The sequence below is a fragment of the Rhinopithecus roxellana genome, chromosome 14 (assembly GCF_007565055.1).
Source record: "Rhinopithecus roxellana isolate Shanxi Qingling chromosome 14, ASM756505v1, whole genome shotgun sequence".
NCBI lineage: Eukaryota > Metazoa > Chordata > Mammalia > Primates > Cercopithecidae > Rhinopithecus > Rhinopithecus roxellana.
This window is the reverse complement of record NC_044562.1, coordinates 65,836,869-65,855,821: the sequence shown is the minus strand read 5'-3', so window position 1 is coordinate 65,855,821 and position 18,953 is coordinate 65,836,869. Positions and strand designations below refer to the sequence as shown.

Sequence of the window (18,953 nt, the reverse complement as noted above, 5' to 3'; positions counted from 1 at the left end):
GACACTAGGGATCCAGCTGGCCTTTCCCAAAACGCAGCGGTTCTGCACACCTCTGCCGAGATGCTCAGACCCGATTCACCCCCATAAGCTGGGAGGTGCATGGGCATCTGCACAGAACAAGACCTGCTCCGTGCCACGCAGTTCCATGTTGACTTTGGAACCCGCTCTGGGACCCTTGGCAATTCTGTGCTGCCCTACACGAGCCCAGGAGACCCCAAGGGCCACTCCAAAGAGCTGGAGGCATTCAAGGGGCTGGTGGGGGTGGCAGCTGAGTGCGTGGTTAGCCGGTCTGGACTGTGTCATTAGCCTCTTGTTGAGCAGATCCTCCCAGGCTTGGCCTCCTCAGGGCCGGTGTGGTCAGTGGAGAGAGCCCATCGTGAACTGGCAACACGAGTAGTCTCAGCGTCACCTGGCTCCTCCCTGCCCTGTTTCTCCACCTCTCCCCTCCCCTGGAGATCACCAGGTCTTTGCTCAGACCTTGTGGCTGATTGGAGCTAAGAGGCCTGGGGCATGCCCTCTGCAGGTCTCATTTGGGAGGGGAGCAGGCTAGTTACATTCCATGGGAAGAGGGCAGGAGCGCCCCTGGGCCTTTGGGAACAGCTCACAAGAGGGACTCCTTGGAGAAGGTCTCCCCTGGAGGTCCCAGCCTGAGGCCTTCCACCAGGACCCGGCAGGAGAGGAGGAAGCAGGGAAGATGCGGTTGTATACTTTGGAGATTTGGATCAGGAGCAATTACTGTGGAGACAGGGACATGATTTGAAAAGGGAAAGGGGTTCAATTCTACAGGGGCTGGGAGGAACTTCACTTGGTACTGATGACACCAGCAGGGGTGGCCAGGAGCTGGGGGCGGCTTCTTGGCCCACATGGGGCACCGAGCCTGGTGGTCATAGGCTTACCTGAAGCTGCAAGTACGGGTCTGGGTGAGGTCAGGGTCGGGTCTGGGTGAGGTCGGGGTCGGGTCTGGGTGAGGTCAGGGTCGGGTCTGGGTGAGGTCAGGGTTAGGATGTTCCTGGTTGTCCCCTCACACTGTGATGGAGACGCTGAGGCCAAGACCAGGGGAAGGGGACACAAAGCCACCCGCTTGGGGGCTGGGCCCACTGTGAAGGAGGAAAGGTGGGGCCTCCCGGCTCTAGGGGAGGACAGGGAGGCACTGAAAACAATTCCTCCTTCATGCTGAGGAAAGGCCAGTGAAGCCAGGATGTCCAAGCAGAACGTCTCAGGGAGCAAGAGACACAGCAGGACACCAGCCCATCAGCGAGTGGTGATGCTTCTCCACCTCCCCTCATCTCTTGCCGGGCAAGGCTCCGTGTGGCGTCCCCTGGGGGCCCCGAGGGGAGGTCCCTGGGCCTCACCGTCGTCAGTCTTGTCCAGGATGTTGAGGATGTCGGCGAGCTCCAGCGTCAGCTCGTCTGGCTGCTGAGCCACGTATGGGTGCACGCACTGGACCTGGGGGCAGTCTGAGGGACAAGAGGCACAGGTACGTCCCCACCACTGTGCCACCCACCTGCCTGCCTGCTCCCACCAAGCCCGCAGCTGAGCTCTGCCTAGAATAAGAAAACTCCCACAGCAACTGGAGAAGGGCTCACCAGAGGAAGAGGAGGATTTGTTTCCAAAGAAAACGTTATTAACATAGCCAGGAGTTCTGGGAAGAAATACATGCATCAAGACTGTGAGGGGCCTTAGTTTCAACTTCAGAAGGAACTTTTTGAACCTGGGATATGGCCCTGGGAGTGGTTTGGGGTGGTCAGGACAAGGTTCATGTGATCAGGGTTAGCACCTTCTCCATAAGGCTGCTGGACTTGTGCTTTTTTCTTTTTGAGACAGAATCGCCCTCTGTCACCAGGCTGGAGTGCAATGCAATCTCAGCTCACTGCAACCTCCATATCCCAGGTTCAAGTGATTCTCATGCCTCAGCTTCCAGGTAGTTAGGACTACCGGCACGCACCACCACACCTGGCTAATTTTTATATTTTCAGTAGAGACAGGGTTTCGCTGTGTTGGCCAGGCTTGTCTGGAGCTCCTGACCTCAGGTGATCCACCCGCCTCGGCCTCCCAAAGTTCTGGGATTATAGGCATGAGCCACTGCACCTGGCTTTTTTTCTATTTAATAAGCTTTTCGGACAACTGGCAAACCTAAAAACAGCAGTGGAGTTTGGTCCAAACTCCTCCTGGTGACTTTGTGGTACCTGTCACCTAAGGCCCATCCAACATTCGCGCAGTGCGGCCATGCCGCGTTACTGGCCCGTACTAAGCTTCCAGTAGGAAGCAGCCCCTGGAGGCCCGTGCAGGCCTCTGAGACCACCAGCTCAGGGAGGTCTTCCTTCCAGGCAGGGCACACCGTGCACCTGTGGCATCAGGCAGGGCCAGCCCAAGCACAAATGGCGCCCCCTTACCCACCGGTGACTTACCCAGCAGCCGGGATGTGAACGAAACAAACTTAGTCCTCCTGTTAGGGGCCAGCGAGGTCATCCAACGCTTCATCTCACTCCTGGCGCAGGGAAGAGGACAGTGCCCCAGCGGCAGCTCAGCGGCGACCCCCCCGCGATGTGGCACGAGGCTTCCCAGCTAGCCGCCCCTCGGATCTGCGTCCACCATCCTGAGCACCGCTCCAGCCCACCCCAGGGACAGCTTGGGGGAGCCACAGAAACGGGCTGGTCCAGGGTCAGACACACACATGAACCCACGGAAGGGCACGGGGGAGCCCCTCAATCATGTTCCCGTATGATACTTTCAAAAGTCAGGCAGTAAGGGTGAGCCCACAAGGTAACAAGTCCCACCAAGTAACGCGTAACAGCACATTCCGTGGCCACAGCCACACCACCAAAGCCACAGTTTCTCATCCCGACAGGTCCTGCCCTGGTCCATGTCAGCTGCAGCCCCAGGTCTGGGCAGGGGAGGATATCTGGTGAGTTGTGCGTAAGGGGCAGCTGTGGGGCCATGGCGGGAGGAGGGCAGAGCCTCAGCTCAGCAGGCCACAAGGGAGTTCCACTCCACGAGTGCAGTGCAATCTCAGCTCACTGCCACCTCCACAGTTCCAGGCTCAGGGCCTGCAACGCATCTCTCCCCACATTTAGCTTGCTTGTCCCTCTTAGGGGGCCTAGGGCTGCAGGGCAGGGGTCCCAGCTGCTCAGATAGGTGAAGAAATGAGCTCAAGGCCACAAGCAAGTGGCAGCAGGGAGGAGGAGGATGGTGGTTCCCTACTCAGCCTGACTCAAGGGTTCTAAAAGGGCTCATCCAAAAAGAGGGACTTACCCAGAGTCTGAAGCCCCAAGGGAATGAACACACACACACACACACACACACAGGTACACACATACACACATATACGCGCACACACAGGTACACACGCACACACAGGTACACACGTGCACATACACGCGCGCACACAGGTACACACGTGCACATACACGCGCACACACAGGTACACACATGCACACATATACGCGCACACACAGGTACACACGCACACACAGGTACACACGTGCACATACACGCGCGCACACAGGTACACACGTGCACATACACGCGCACACACAGGTACACACATGCACACATATACGCGCACATAGGTACACACGCACACACAGGTACACACATGCACACATATACGCGCACACACAGGTACACACGTGCACACACAGGTACACACATGCACACATATACGCGCACACACGGGTACACATGCGCACACACAGGTACACACATGCACACATACACACGCACACAGGTACACATGTGCACACACGTGCACACATAGGTACACATGTGCACACACAGGTACACAGGTGCACACACACACGTGCACACACAGGTACACGCATCCAGGAACCTACAGCCACCCCCAGAGGCACCACAGAAAGTACTGGTGCAGGGTCTGGATGGGAAGGATGGGCAGGTTGGCCCCATGCAGAGCGTGTGGTGCCTTTTTCCACCTGGGGACAGGCCTGTAGGATTGAGGCCACACAGAAAGGTGCCACGGGTGGCACTGGGCATGTGGCGGCGAGGCACTCACTGAGAGGATGCCTTTAGCATGTAGGTGGCCTCCCGGTCATCTGCGTTCTCCAGCAGCCGCAGGATGAACACATTGGCCAGCGTTTGGCCCTGGTCCTCCAGCTCCTCCACGCGCAGCAGTCCCCGTGGAGCTGAGTCGAATACCTGGTACTTGTCTCTGGAGATCAGGGAGAAGGGCAGGTGTGTCAGCCCCAAGGAGGCCCATGGGGGTCCCAGGAGAGCCCCACTTGGCAGGCCAGCAAGCCTGGCTGCTCCACCGCGCTGGCTCATCTTCACCTCCTTCCAAAGCTCCCACCTGAACGCCCGTCTCCCGCACCCCAAAAGGGCGACCCATCCCAGGTGCGGACAGTGGACAGCACTATGGTCCTGCCAACCCTGATGACCCTACCATGGCCACCCTGCTGCCGGGCTGGGCCCTTCACGGCCCTCGGAGTAAAACCCCCACTTTACAGGAGGGGAAACTGAGACTTAGGAACGTGAAATAACCTTGGCTAAAGGCCCAAAGCTGGGCCTCAGCAGAACAGACCTTTAAACCTGATCCAAAAGCCCAAGCTCTGTCCCGAATCCCCAACCTCCGGGCCCCAATCAAACCCAGTGCCCAGCACATTCCCCTGCCCGCCAGAGCACCTGGCACCCCAGGCCCCAATCAAACCCAGTGCCCAGCACACTCCTCTGCCCACCAGAGCACCTGGCACCCCGGCCCCAGTCAAACCCAGTGCCCAGCACACTCCCCCGTCCGCCAGAGCGCCTAGCGCCCTGGGCCCCGACTCACCCCGGAATCTGCCGGCAGATCACCAGCAGGTCATTGAACAGGAAGAGGTAAATTTCGTGGAAGAGCTTCTTGGTTCGCAGGGTCCGGGAGGTCTTGGGGCCTGACATCTGCTGCAGCTCACCCTGCTTTAGCAGCCAGCGGGAGTGGGAGATGATGGGTACCGACTGCAGCGGGGAAAGGGCGTCAGGTGGGCTGTGCCCACAGTGTCCCTCCCCAGGACATGCTCCCAGTGCTGCGTCTGTCACATTCCCTGACACCTGCCCAGGGCCCCGACACATGAGGCACAAGTGGGTGGAATGGCTGAGTTCTGGACGGATGCAGAGAAATGGCAGGGCTGTGTGTGTGTGTGTGAGAGAAGGTGCACCCTGCGGGCATGAGTGTGCTGTGCGTGTGTGTGTGCTGTACATGTGGACTTGTGTCTATGTGTGTGGACTGTGTTCTGTGTACCCCCACGTGAGCTTTAAGTGTATGTGCATGTGTGTGCATGTGCTTGCGTGCATGTACACTGCTGTTTACGTGTGTGCACTGCTGTGTGGATACCGTGTGTGTGCCTGTGAATGTGGCAGCCAGTGTCTGTCATCATTGCCCCCACCAAGCTCTGCCTGTGGGATGCAGAATCAGAGAAGGGGCCGAGTTCACAGTGGAGAGGAAAGAATGGGACCCACGGGGCAAGGAGGCCAGGCCTGCAGCGGAACGGCCACTTGGCAGGTGATGCAACTCAGGGGCAGGTGCCTGGCACCCAGCGGTCAGTCCCATGTGGAGCTCCATGGGATGCCCAGAAGACCGCCTCTGCCTCCTCGAGTGGGGCTCAGCTCCCAAACCAAACCTGGTCTTGGGGACCCGCTGCGGGCACAGTGTGCTGCTGTGGCCGAGTTCCCAGAAAGTCAGGCCCCAGGGGACCTGAGGGGCTCACAAGGGCCTGACGTTTCCTGTGAAGTGTTGGGGAGGCTGGTCACTTGCAAATCCTCCTGGTTTGAGGATCCTTGGAGTAGCCCCCACCACATCCTCCACGTAAACTGACTGCTCAAGGCCACGCCGCTGGCAGGTGAGCGCAGGACCCACACCCCGCATGGCTCTAGGCTGCACACTAGCCCTGCACTCCCGTCTCTCAGGAGACAGGTCTGGGCCACTGTGGTGGTGTTTCATGCCTGGTGGCAGGTGGGGTGGCTTCAGCTGGGGAGGTCAGGGGGCGGAGGGGACCCTAAGTGTGGCCAGTGACCAAGGACCTAAGGAAGGCCAGCCAGGCGTGGTGATCTGTGCCTCTGGGGCAGGGCGGGGCCAGGGGCCCGTGCATGGGTACAGGCTGACACCAATCGCTCCAGTTCACCTTGATCTTGAACTCCATCTTCTTCTGAATGCAGATCATCTGCTCCGTGCGGCTCATCTTCCTCACGCCCTCATTGCATGCCTTCACCACCTGGGACAAGAAGGAGGGCACATCAGGCCACCAGAGCCAGCTGTCCCAGCCCCTTCCTCCTGCTCCGTCAGGCCACAGAGAGGGCTGAGTGATTACTGTGACCAGGCACTGTGCCCACAGCTGAGGCTGGCCGGCCAGTCTCAATCGGGGCTGGAGCTCCTCTTTCTAGCACCTCGTGGGACAATGGCAAGTGGGAAAACCTGTTAGTTTTGGTGCAGAAAGTTGGTGCCTTGTCCTTACTAGGAAGCAAACTCCAGAAAAGACATGCGTGAGGCATCCCTCCTCCTCTGCAGGCTGGACAGCCCGGCAGAGCTCCGGGCTGTTCTCCCCACACCCTCCTGGGAGGCAACCCAGGCACCAAGGGGCCTAACAATTCCACACTTTCTGGGACTCCTGAGGACTCGTACTGAAGAAAGAAAATTCCGCACTGACGCATGGGGCCTGGCACAGGGCCAGGCTCGCCGCAGGCTCCCAGTCAGGCACATAAATGAGCACCATGCCCAGAGAAGTGTGTGCAACGGGCTCCCTGCTGTGTTGTCTAGAATGAGAAACACAATTGTCAGCCTCAAGAGTCATCAACAGATTTGATTAAAATGATTATGATCTATGCATATATGCAAGGACAGAAATCCAGGAAAGAGGCAGGGACTCCACGTGAATGTGGGGGACTCCACATGCTCCACTCGAATGCGGGGCACAGTTGTTTCTAAACCACAAGCCCTTTTGGTAAAGAATACAGTGGTGTGTGTGTGCTGTGTGTGCCATGCATACCGTGGTGCATGTGTGTGCTGTGTATATACAGTGTGTGCTGTGCATATGTGCAGTGTCATATGTGTGTGTGCTGTGTATGCATATGCAGTGTGTACTGTGTGTGATATGTGTGTGCCATGTGTGTGCATGTGTCCTGTGTATATGCAGTGTGTGCAGTATTGTGTGTGTGTGCTGTGCATATGTGCAGTGTGTGCACTGTGTGTATGCATGTGCAATGTGTACTGTGTGTGATATGTACGTGCCATGCATGTGTGTGCTTCGTGTACTGTGTGTGATAAGCATGTGCTGTGTGTATGTGCAGTGTGTACTGTGTGATATATAGGGGCTGTGTGTGTGTGCAGTGTGTACTGTGTGTGATATGTATGGGCATATATGTGCTGTGTGTATGTGCAGTGTGTACTGTGTGATCTATAGGGGCCGTGTATGTGTGTGTGCAGTGTGTACTGTGTGTGATATGTATGGCCATGTATGTGCTGTGCGCGTGTCATGTGTATGTCTGTTTAGGGGGAGCTGCAGCATGTCCGTGCCCTGCGAGTGTGCTGTGCACAGGTGTGCATGCACAGGTGTCTGTTTAGGGCGAGCTGCAGCATGTCCGTGCCCTGCGAGTGGGCTGTGCACAGGTGTGCATGCACAGGTGTCTATTTAGGGCGAGCTGCAGCATGTCCGTGCCCTGCGAGTGGGCTGTGCACAGGTGTGCATGCACAGGTGTCTGTTTAGGGGGAGCTGCAGCATGTCCGTGCCCTGCGAGTGTTCTGTGCACAGGTGTGCATGCACAGGTGTCTGTTTAGGGGGAGCTGCAGCATGTCCGTGCCCTGCGAGTGTGCTGTGCACAGGTGTGCATGCACAGGTGTCTGTTCAGGGCGAGCTGCAGCCTGTTGGCAGGGAAGGCGAAGTGGCTACTGAAGTTTATTGTTTTCTTTTTACTTACAAGCATTTTCTGAGTTTCCTGGTATTGAGTATAATTACTTTTATAAATCAGAGAAAAAACAAACCTTTATTTTTAAAACACAAGCTTGTTAGAAACAGAGAATACCTTTCATTATAAGGAAAATGAAGATGAAAGTAGAAAAGAACTTTAAAAAGGGAAGCTGTACTTCCAGAGGTGGGCATGGGCCCCTAGAGATGCTGCCTGGCTCACAGGTCGCGGATGTCCCCTGGCTACCCTGCTTGAGGCTCCAGCCTTTCCCCACTAGGCACACCGTGTCACTACCAGAGGAATTTTGGTGGCCAACTGGTCTGGGAAAGGGACAGGAGGAGAGGCCCGAGGTGGGAACCAACTGCATTAGGGTAGGAAGTCCTCATGTCTCAGTGTGGCTGAGAATGACCATCAGATGCCCACTGAGGGTGATACTCTTTTTTACTAAGCTTCTGCCATGGGGTGACAAAGAAGTGGAATATGGATGTCCCCCGCCTTGCTCTCCGCCATGACGGCATCACTGGCTCAATGGAAGTGCCCTAGCACAGCTGCCAAAAGCTGGCTCTCAGCTCCAGCGGATGCCAGGAGCCAAACGCGGCAGAGCGCATGGTAAGAGCTCCTGAGGACTGAAACATACTCGCTGGCCCTTCCTGCAAAACCCCTGCTCTGCTCCAAACATCCAGGAGGAGCCGTCTCTCTCTGAGAGTCAGGAGATGGTCCTTGCACTTTTGGGCAGCAAAGGCCCAAGGCTCTTGGGCAGTGCCAGTGAATCCCCGCACAGAGATGCACAGGGGCGACTGAGCTCCAAGGAACGGGAGAGTGGTGTGGTTCAGAGTAAAGGGCTACGTCAGGGCCCAGGGAGAGTGGGAACCAGCCTCGGTGAGCCTCACAAGAGGGAGGAGAGACTGCTTCTGACATGGAGAAACAGGCAAAGGCAAGCCTGGGGTCTGTGTGCACCCCAGATGCCTGCATAGAACGATACCAGGCGGCTGATGAGAGGAATCAGGGCCTGTGCATGATCACAGAGCTCCACACCGGTGTAGAGTGTCCTGAGGGCTGTGCTACGGTACAGTAACAGACATGGGACGGGTACGTAAGGCTGGAGCCAGGAAGCAGGGTGAAGAAGGCTCTACACAAGCCACATCTGGTGTATATTTTTTAAGTCCCAGTGACTCTTCTGGATTGTAAAAGTGAATTTTAAAATAAATTTGCATTTTCTAAAAAGACACATGGACACGTGGGGAGCAGGGCCAGAAACGTGCACCTGGATGAGAAAAGCAGTGCATTGGGATATAGCACAAGAGGAGGCGAAACTCACCATTTCCAGCTCCTTGTGGGCATCCAAGGCAGTGCACTCCCGCTCAGACCTCTCTTCTACCCTCTTCAGGATGTTCTACGCACAGGGAAAGGCTGCGTTAACTTTAATCTTTTCTGATCTTTCCTCCCATTTCCCACCTTGACCGTAACTGCCTTCCTACTGCACCAGTCCAGCCGCATGCTGCAACACGCGCACATACACATGCATGCAGACCTGTGTGCACACATACGTGCATACATGCTTGCGCACACATGCACACGATGCATGCACACCTGCAAACAGTGCACACACATGCACACACGTGTACAAACATGCATACAAGCACACATGCACATACATGCGCATACACACATGTTTACCTGCACACACACATGCATGCACACACACACATGCACACAGTCTCCATCTGACAAATGGAGGGCAAGAGAGCCCGCATCCAGCATCTGGCTGTGTGTGTGGCATCCAGCAGTGAGGACTGTCGCGTGCTCAGTCAGGGTCAGCTCTGTCCCCAAGGGGAGCTAAATGCTTACGGGACGAGGGTAGGGAGACCAAGGGCTTCCCTCTCCTCCCTGGGACTGTCATTTGGCCCCGAAACTTTGTTAACTTTGGTCTTATCCATGAAAGTGTATGAAAGAGTCTTTTTTCCAATTGTTCAGTTTTCTTCAATTAACAAAAAATTATGCCCACACTGCTTTCACCTGTAAATTATAATTTTGGCATTGCTCTATAAACTCTACATAGTTTCCTCCTAGCAATCGCCACCATGCCCATGTTTTCTGACTGGCTTTTGTCCTGTAGGCAGGCTGGGTGCATCTGAGCACCAACCACCTGTCCTCCCGGCTGCTGGGTGCCACGGCAGCACAGACGCCTCCCCTGACAGCAGCCCAGGCCTCTCCTGTTGTCACTTGCCCGCCTCTGCCTGGCAGCCAAGCCAGAGACCTTCGAGACCCACAGCCGCTTTCCTGTTTCTCCTGCCCTGTATGTGGCCACCTCGCCTGTCATTAGCTGTCCCCCTACTTCCAAATCCTGGCTACACAGCACAGTCCAGGTGCATCTTTTCTCACAGGCATAAAAGCTACATCTGACCAGGTGGCATTGGTGGCCTCAAATGGAGGACAGTATGGGTTCCTTAGCCTGGTGCGTGCTCTCCCACGCCAGCCTCCTCTCAGTATGTCCCCAGCATGCTGCCTGATGCGGAGACTTGCTGTTCTCTCTGGAATGGTCCCTGACCCACCACCCCTTTCTCTGAGCCCTTCCCTGAGCGCCCACCCCAGCTGTCCCCCTGCCACCATTTCCTAATCACTGCATTCCCATTGCTCTTCATCTTATTGTTGGTTTTCATCTTACAGAAGCTAAGGTTTTAATATATCCATATGCACTTTCCCTATCAAATGTCCTAAAATATTTTTCACTGCATAATTAGGAAATGTTACTGTCTTTCGTTTCACTTTTTCCAAGTTAAACAAAAATTCCCATGGAATTGTGTTCATTACAGGTGTCTTCTGGTTTGGGGTCGCCGTCCCGGCTGTGCCTCACGTTGGTATCTCTGTTAGCTTCTCCTGACACCTGCTTCCTTGGCCTCATGCTCCCGAGCCCTCTCCTCCTGGGACGGGCCTCCTCTCTAATTCTGCTCTTTTGGAGTAGCTGCCTGTAGGTCTTTGGCTTCTCACCTGTCTGACCTCTGACCTCTGCTACCTGTGGCTCTAAGGTCCCCCTCAGCTCATGCCCCTCAGGACCACAGCTGCACTCTACACCGTCCACTTCACCAGCCCAGCTGCCAATGGCTCCCTCTGCCCAGGGCATCAGTAGACAGCGCCCCAGCACCTGTCAGGCAGAGGGGGTCTCTGTCCTGCCTCACTGGGCCTGTCAGGCAGAGGGGGTCTCTGTCCTACCTCACTGGGCCTGTCAGGCGGAGGGGGTCTCTGTCCTGCCTCACTGGGCCTGTCAGGCAGAGGGGGTCTCAGTCCTGCCTCTGGGACTGTCAGGCGGAGGGGGTCTCTGTCCTGCCTCACTGGGCCTGTCAGGCGGAGGGGATCTGGGTCCTGCCTCTGGGCCTGTCAGGCGGAGGGGATCCTGCCTCTGGGCCTGTCAGGCGGAGGGGGTCTCGGTCCTGCCTCTGGACCTGTCAGGCGGAGGGGGTCTCGGTCCTGCCTCTGGGCCTGTCAGGCGGAGGGGGTCTCGGTCCTGCCTCTGGACCTGTCAGTCGGAGGGGGTCTCGGTCCTGCCTCTGGGCCTGTCAGGCGGAGGGGGTCTCGGTCCTGCCTCTGGGCCTGTCAGGCGGAGGGGGTCTCTGTCCTGCCTCACTGGGCCTGTCAGGCGGAGGGGATCTCGGTCCTGCCTCTGGGCCTGTCAGGTAGAGTGGGTCTCCATCCTGTCTCACTGGGCCTGTCAGGCGGAGGGGATCTCGGTCCTGCCTCTGGGCCTGTCAGGCGGAGGGGGTCTCGGTGCTGCCTCTGGGCCTGTCAGGTGGAGTGGGTCTCCGTCCTGTCTCACTGGGCCTGTCAGGCGGAGGGGGTCTTGGGCCTGCCTCTGGGCCTGGCCTCCCTTTTCTGGAAGCCCCATCCCCCGCAGTCTCCCATGCCTCCAGCTCTGTGGGTTTCCCCCTTCCTCACCGCTGTTCCTTCCCAGGCCTGGCTGCGTCCCTGAGTTTGGTCTCAGGCCCCTTTCTCTCCTTCCTTGGTGGTCTCTTCGGTTAATTACCACCTTGATGCCAATGGGTCCTGCCCGACTTCTCCCTTTAACTCTGACACTGAACTATACAAAGTCATCTCACACTCCTGAATCCTGAGTCCTCCATGAATCCTGCCTGAATCCCGAGTCCTCCATGCCCCAAGACTTCCCCATCTCAGCAATGGCCACACACTCCCAAACTGCTCAAGGTAAAAACTGAAGAGTCACTCTTGGTCCTTCTCTCATCCAGTCACAGGTTTCAATTCCCTGATATCCCTGCCGGGACCCTACTCCCCGACCCAGCCCCACAGGCCAGTGTAACCCCTTCCCTGTTTCCATCACCCTCTGGAGCAGCCAGGGCCAGCTCCTAAAAGTGGGTCTGATCAGGTGACTCCCGTCACACTGAGGACAGGACCCAATGTCTTCCCTGGACCTGCCTCTGTCCCCATCTCCACACCCACTCCCGTCCCGGTCATGCTCCCGAGCTCGCTGCTGGCCTTTCTGGCCATGAACCTTGCAGTCTCGGGGCCTTTGCACAAGCGGTTTCCTCTGCATGGAATGTTCTTTCCTCTACCTGCCCCCACCAGCTCCTCCCTGTCAGCCAGGTCTCAGCTTACACGTCACGTGTCTTTCCTGACCCGCCCCCACCCCTGCAACTGGCAGTGGCCAGCCAACCACCCCTGTCATGTGGGTCCATTTGGCTGTCCCCACAGCCATGCCCACTTCCTGGCTGTGCATGGATCAGTCTGTCCCCTCTGCGATGGGGCTCCCTGGGAGCAGGGGCGGTGCCCTCACTGCCCAGGAACGTGCTTGGCACAAATGGGAGGAGCTTAAAATAGTATCTGTTGAAACAAGAGACCTCCTAGAAAGCCAATGACCCGGAACAGGGCCCCGGAATGACCACAGGAAAGCCTGGGAAACCCTGTCTGTGGGTCAGGTGGAGGAGGCTGTACCTGAACCAACAGCTTGAGGCGTGTGATCCTCTGGAAAGGCAGGATGAGGAAGGAGGAGAAGGGCAGCCCCTTGCACTTGGGGTCGAGCTCTAGCTGCGTGATCAGCTCCCGAAAAGCCGCCTTCTCCTGGCTGGGGACACAGACACGTGGAGTAGGTCTCTGGGTTGCAGGAGGCATGAACTGGAGACTCCTCCTCCCCATTCACAGCCTCCCAGGATCCAGACGACCCACGGGCTCAGAAAACATGTTGATTTCTTCCTTTGTGTTTTTTTTTCAAAAGGAAAATAGACTGTTCACGTACAAGTCAAATAACAATAGTGGCTTCACATGCCTGGCCTTGAAGACTTGGCACAATATGCTGTCTGTGGGAGGACAAGGATTCCTCGTGTGGCCAAGTCTGTGAATCAGACGCACAATTAGATGATTTCACCCAGCGGGAAACCGTGGCAAGGTAAACCCACAGAGTGACAGGAACGGGCAGCAGGCTATAGACATCGACAGGACAGCCTGCACTATTTCTGACAGGTGGGCTTGGTGGTGGGCCGGGCTGCAGCGCGGATGAGGGCTGTGAGAGCTGGAGGTGAGCTCAGCCACATGCATGTCAGCAGGAATGGCAGGGACAGCGGGATGACAGGGACAGCGGGATGGCAGGGTCGGGCGCTCTGCCTGTCACTCAGCCTCTGTGCTCACGTGGCCTGGCGGGGGCCACAGCAGTGGGCTCTTGGGTGCTGTGAGTGCTTCCTAATCTGCCACATGCTTGCCTTCTCAGTGTTTACCCCCCTAAAATTGCATCCTGATTCCCTCCAGTTCCAATTTTCCTTCACCAACTGTTAAAATACCCAAATGCCCAAAGACTCAGGCTCGAAACGGGCACCATGAATTCCACGTCTTGGTGGAAAAGCCAGTGAGGTGCAATGTGCAGACGCTGCGACTGGAAAAATCCCTCGGTGCTTCTGTGCGGAGCCAGGATGGCCTCCCTGGCTAACCCCAGTCACTGAAGCGCAAACCTCAGTGCAGAGAATTCAGAAGAGGCACGTTGGCTGGAAAATTACCTTGTCAACTAACCCTCAGAGAAAGTTTTCAAAACGGGCAGCCTAGCAATCAACGCCCCGGCGCTGCTGGAAGAGCCCCACCAAGGCTCCTTCCCACCCTGTCCCTGCCCCTGTCACTAGTTCAAACCCAGTCTCTGATGTCCAGGGTTTTGAATTGTCCACGTGACCTCACTTGACCTCACGCTATCTTTTCTAACTGTACAGTGCTCTGCTCAGCCGTTGGATCCAGGTCCCGTGGATGCTACGCTGATTCTCTTGGGGTCTGGCTGGGCTAATGTTTCTCTAGTGACACCAAAACACCCTGGAACGTGCCGGGTTGGGATACTGTCACCTGCCTGGCCAACTCGGGTGGCCTATGTGGACCTTGGGAACACAGAGGTGAAGGACCATGAAGCGCCACCGTGTAAGGAGCCTGGGCCAGCACTGGTATGGCTGTGCTGGGTGCCGCCCCTGCCCGAGCCCCTCGCTGGGCACACTCACAGCAGCTGCTTGTAGGCCCGCTCCTGGTAGGTCTGATTGCTGACATAGGTGATGTAGACGGAGAAGTGGTCGGCCGCATAACGGTACACGATGTCGCACACGTCAGAGATGACAATGTTCTCCTCCATCCGGTGCTCCAGCTCCAGGAGGAACCTGCGAGAGGCAGCGGCTTGGGGTGGAGGGTGCCCGGGGGGGAGGGTGGGAGATTGTCTCACCAAGGGCAGCGTGAGAGCCTGACTTAGACATACCAGTGTGCGTGGTGAGTGTACAGGCCGACAAGATCTGTCGGCAGGGCCACCGAGCACTGGTGGTGTATTTGATCATCTTGAAGAATTACTGTGTTTTCACAGGGCTGATAGCGCTGGGAGCACCGAAAGCCCTCACCTTTCCGGTGTGAGCTGATGTGTTTAAGGATAAAATAGATGACCATGAGACTCTGCTTCAGAAGGGTCCCCTGGGGGGTGGGGACTGGCCCCTGGGCTGACCACTGCTGATGCTGGTGACCAGCGCACATGGATGTCTACCTCTGCATGCTTGGAATTTTCTACAGTAAAATACAAATAAGTACATAAGACAGAAGTGCCGTGGCAGGGCCAGGCGCAGTGGCTCATGCCTGTAATCCCAACACTTTCAGAGGCCAAGGCGGGTGGATCACCTGAGGTCAGCAGTTCGAGACCAGCCTGGCCAACATGGTGAAACCCTGTCTCTACTAAAAATACAAAAAATTAGCCGAGCGTGGTGGTGGACGCCTGTAATCCCAGCTACTCAGGAGATCGAGGCAGGAGAATTGAATCCAGGAGGCGGAGGTTGCCATGAGTCGAAATCACGCCATTGCACTCTAGCCTGGGCAACAAGAGTGAAACTGCCTCAAAAAAAAAAAAAAAAAAAGTGCCATGGCAGAAGCCCAGGGGTCTCACAGGCCACTCTGACCCCAGTCAGCCATCACCTCCCAAATCCACTAGAAGGGGCTGCCATGAGGGGATGAGGGGACTGCAAACAGAAGTGAGAGTGTCAATGTGGAGGGCAGACCCACTTGGAGGCCCATAGACAGTGAGCAGCTCCCAGGGTGCCACACGTGATGCTGAGCAGATCCCCACTGCTCAGAGCGGGGCTGCGCCGGGCCCCGCCTCGGTTTCCCATCTGATCACCAGGCACTGTCCCAGCTGAGCCCCATATGGCTTCTGGCTGCAAAACTCCGTGGCCTGCCCTGGGGATGGTAAGTGCTCTTTCATCCTGGCCACACAATTTGGTTCATTTCCTTTTCACAGGATTCGATGGACAGATGTCTGTCTACTCTTCCTCTGCTGCAGCTCAGCCCAGGCTTCACACAGTCCCTGCTGGAAGCACAGCTCCCAGAGCCACTTCCACCAGCCATGGCAAACGCACTCAGGAGGTGAGGACGTGGGAATCCAGGGCTGCACCCTGCACAGGGCCTGGGGGCCCTGCATGCGCCATTGGGACTTTCTGCTAGGGTAAGGAGCAGCTTACATGGACACCTTCTGTCCCTGTCACAAGACTCCCGTGGACCTGCCTGGTTTAAACCTGTCCAACCACGGGTATGATGCTTGAGAGAGCTAGACTCAGTGTCACTCCACCCTGGGGCCAGCAGTATGCTCAGTGCAGAGCTTTGTGTGGGGCACAGGTGCTCATAAGAAGGGACGCAAGGGGACGTGACTGGCCACCCTGCCGGGAAGGGTGGTGAGGTTTGGATTTATGTGTTCATTTATTTATATTTTATTATGGAACATTCCAAACATCTGGACGTAGAGAAGCCAGTATCAAGCACTTGTCACCAGTGTCTCAAGCATGTGCCCCGGGATGAAGAAGGGCCCTGAGGGAGGTGACTGTCTGCCCCATCCTCACCGTTCACTGACGGCCAGCACGTCCAGGACGTTGGAGAAGAGGATGTGCGCCTCGGACGGGTGCAGGATCTTCCTCATCCGCTCGTTCTCCATGAAGTGGGACACGAGCAGGTTCAGGCTCTTGTAGTAGGACGCCTCAGAAGTGACCAGCTCAAACATGGCCTGTGGCAGGGAGACCCCACGGTTACCACCCGAAGTTGGCCTTCCATGAAGGCACTAGCCTCGTGCTGAGACAGAGAGGAGCAGAGAGAGGCTCAGCAGGGCGTTGAAAGGGAAAAATCGCCTCCTGCTGGGGCCTGGGATGGCTGCTGCAGGAGCAGCTGGTAACACCTGCGGCCGGGGATGGCAGTCAGGCCACTCTTCCTAGGGAGCACATTACCCCTAAGGTGACAGGGCACAGAGGCTACTCCCTGTGAGAGAACACTTACCATACTGACAACTGGAGACAGCCTAAGATTCAAAATACGAAACAAGACAAAAACGAGAGGTCAGACGGGGCGTGGTGACTCACTCTTGTAATCCCAGCACTTTAGGAGGCCGAGGTGAGCAGATCACTTGAGGTCAGGAGTGCAAGACCACCCTGGCCAACATGGTAAAACCCTGTCTCTCCTAAAAATACAAAACTTAGCTGGGTGTGGTGGCACGCGCCTGTAATCCCAGCTGCTTGGGAGGCTGAGGCATGAGAATCACTTGAACCTAGGAGGCAGAGGCTGCAGTGAGCACAGATTATGCCACTGCACTCTAGCCTGGGTGACAGAGTGATACTCTGTCTGAAAAAAAAAAAAAAGACAGATGTCAGCTACACAACAGCTGCCAAGGGTGGCTCGGCCCATGCGCTGGGTGTGGTGGTTCCGCCTGTGTGCTGGGTGTGGCAGTGGGTGTGGAGCTGGGTGTAGCAGTGGGTGTGGCGGTGGGTGTGGAGCTGGGTGTAGCAGTGGGTGTGGCGGTAGGTGTAGCAGTGGGTGTGGCGGTGGGTGTGGAGCTGGGTGTAGCAGTGGGTGTGGAGCTGGGTGTAGCAGTGGGTGTGGCGGTGGGTGTGGAGCTGGGTGTAGCAGTGGGTGTGGCGGTGGGTGTGGAGCTGGGTGTAGCAGTGGGTGTGGAGCTGGGTGTAGCAGTGGGTGTGGCGGTGGGTGTGGAGCTGGGTGTAGCAGTGGGTGTGGCGGTGGGTGTGGAGCTGGGTGTAGCAGTGGGTGTGGTGCTGGGTGTAGCAGTGGGTGTGGAAGTGGGTGTGGAGCTAGGTGTGGTGGGTGTGGAAGTGGGTGTGGAGCTGGGTGTGGCGGTTCGGACCATGAGTGGGTGCACACCCACAGGTGGGAGGAATCCTGTTCTTCCACACCCAGAAAAACATCAGGAGGAAACGGGCCAGTGTCAAGCCTGAGCGTTACAGGGGTGGAATCTGGGGGGATGTTTTACTATTTTTACCTTTTGAATCGCGTGATAATTTAACAATGAACGTGTATCATGGTCTGATTTTATAATGGAACCAATAATGCAATTTTCATTTTGGAAGAGAGAAAGAAATCCATACATAACCTGATCAATTTTCTGGAGGTGCCTTTATTTGATGTCATTATTATTACCTGATTACTGAGACTCTGAATAGCTGACTAGGAACTAACAGCAGCTCTGCATCTCACCAGTCATTCCGTAAGGGCAGGTGGCAGATCCCGGCTCACCTTCCTCCCTTGTTTACAAATCAACCCAATGACCCACCTTCCTCTTCCCCATCACCCTCTGATACTCCTCGACTTAGGGCAGGTTCAGGTCCCTCAGTCGCTTCCCAGGAGGAACATAGGGGGTTGAACTGTGGCCCCTGCAGAAGCTACATCCACATCCTAACCCCAGTGCCTGTGAGTGGAACCTTATTTGGGAAAAGAGTCTGTACAGACATAATTGAGTCAAGGAGTTCAAGATGAGATCACTCTGGGTTAAGGCTGGCCCCAAACCAATGATGGGTGTCTTTATAAAAGAGACCGAGGGAGATCTGACAATGTGACACAGACACAAAGAGAAGGCACAGGCAGAGATGGGACTGATGCAGCCATCAGCAGTTGGAGTTGGCCAGAAGGATCCTCCGCAGAGCTGTCGGAGGGAGCGCGGCCTGCCCAGGCCGTGGGAGAATCAATTCCTGTCATCCTCTGCCACCCGGTTTCTGGTAATTTGTTATGGCCACAGAGGAGGGATGGAAACAGAGCAGTGAGGAGCCCGGGGTAGGGGTAAGGGTGAAGGTGAGGGTAGAGGTGAGGGTGGGGGTAGGGGTGAGGGTGAGAGTAGGGGTGAGGGTGAAGGTAGGGGTGAGGGTGAGGGTAGGGGTGAGGGTGAGGGAGGGGGTAGGGGTCAGGGTGGTGGTAGGTGTGAGGGAGGGAGTAGGGGTGAGGGTGGGGTAGGGGTGGGGGCGAGGGTGAGGGTAGAGGTGAGGGTGGTGGGGGTGAGAGTGAAGGTAGGGGTGAGGGTGAGGGTAGGGGTGAGGGTGAGGGTGGGGTGAAGGTGAAGGTAGGGGTGAAGGTGGGGGTAGGGTTGAGGGTGGGGGTAGGGGTGAGGGTGGGGGTAGGGGTGAGGTTGGGGGTGAGGGTGGGGGTAGGGGTGAGGGTAGGGGTGAAGGTGAGGTAGGGGTGAGAGTGGAGGTGAGGGTGAGGGTAGGGGTGAGGGTAGGGGTGGGGTGAGGGTGGGGTGACGGTGAGGGTAGGGGTGCGGGTAAGGTTGAGGGTCGGGGTGGAGGGGTAGGGGTGAG

At 56.7% G+C, this 18,953-nt stretch overlaps 1 protein-coding gene across 1 annotated transcript in view; it reads right to left on the bottom strand.

Moving 5' to 3' along the window:
* Positions 1-18,953, bottom strand: part of LOC104655156 (ephexin-1) — a 52,083-nt gene that overhangs the window by 1,080 nt on the left and 32,050 nt on the right. Inside the window, exons 4-12 of the mRNA XM_030917057.1 lie at positions 16,224-16,384; positions 14,361-14,513; positions 12,829-12,958; positions 9,206-9,280; positions 6,111-6,200; positions 4,784-4,947; positions 4,013-4,168; positions 2,409-2,488; positions 1,353-1,457 (exon numbers count right to left, since the gene is read on the bottom strand). Of these exons, the coding sequence (XP_030772917.1) occupies positions 1,353-1,457; positions 2,409-2,488; positions 4,013-4,168; positions 4,784-4,947; positions 6,111-6,200; positions 9,206-9,280; positions 12,829-12,958; positions 14,361-14,513; positions 16,224-16,384 (1,114 nt within the window). The remainder of the gene's footprint in view (positions 1-1,352; positions 1,458-2,408; positions 2,489-4,012; positions 4,169-4,783; positions 4,948-6,110; positions 6,201-9,205; positions 9,281-12,828; positions 12,959-14,360; positions 14,514-16,223; positions 16,385-18,953) is intronic.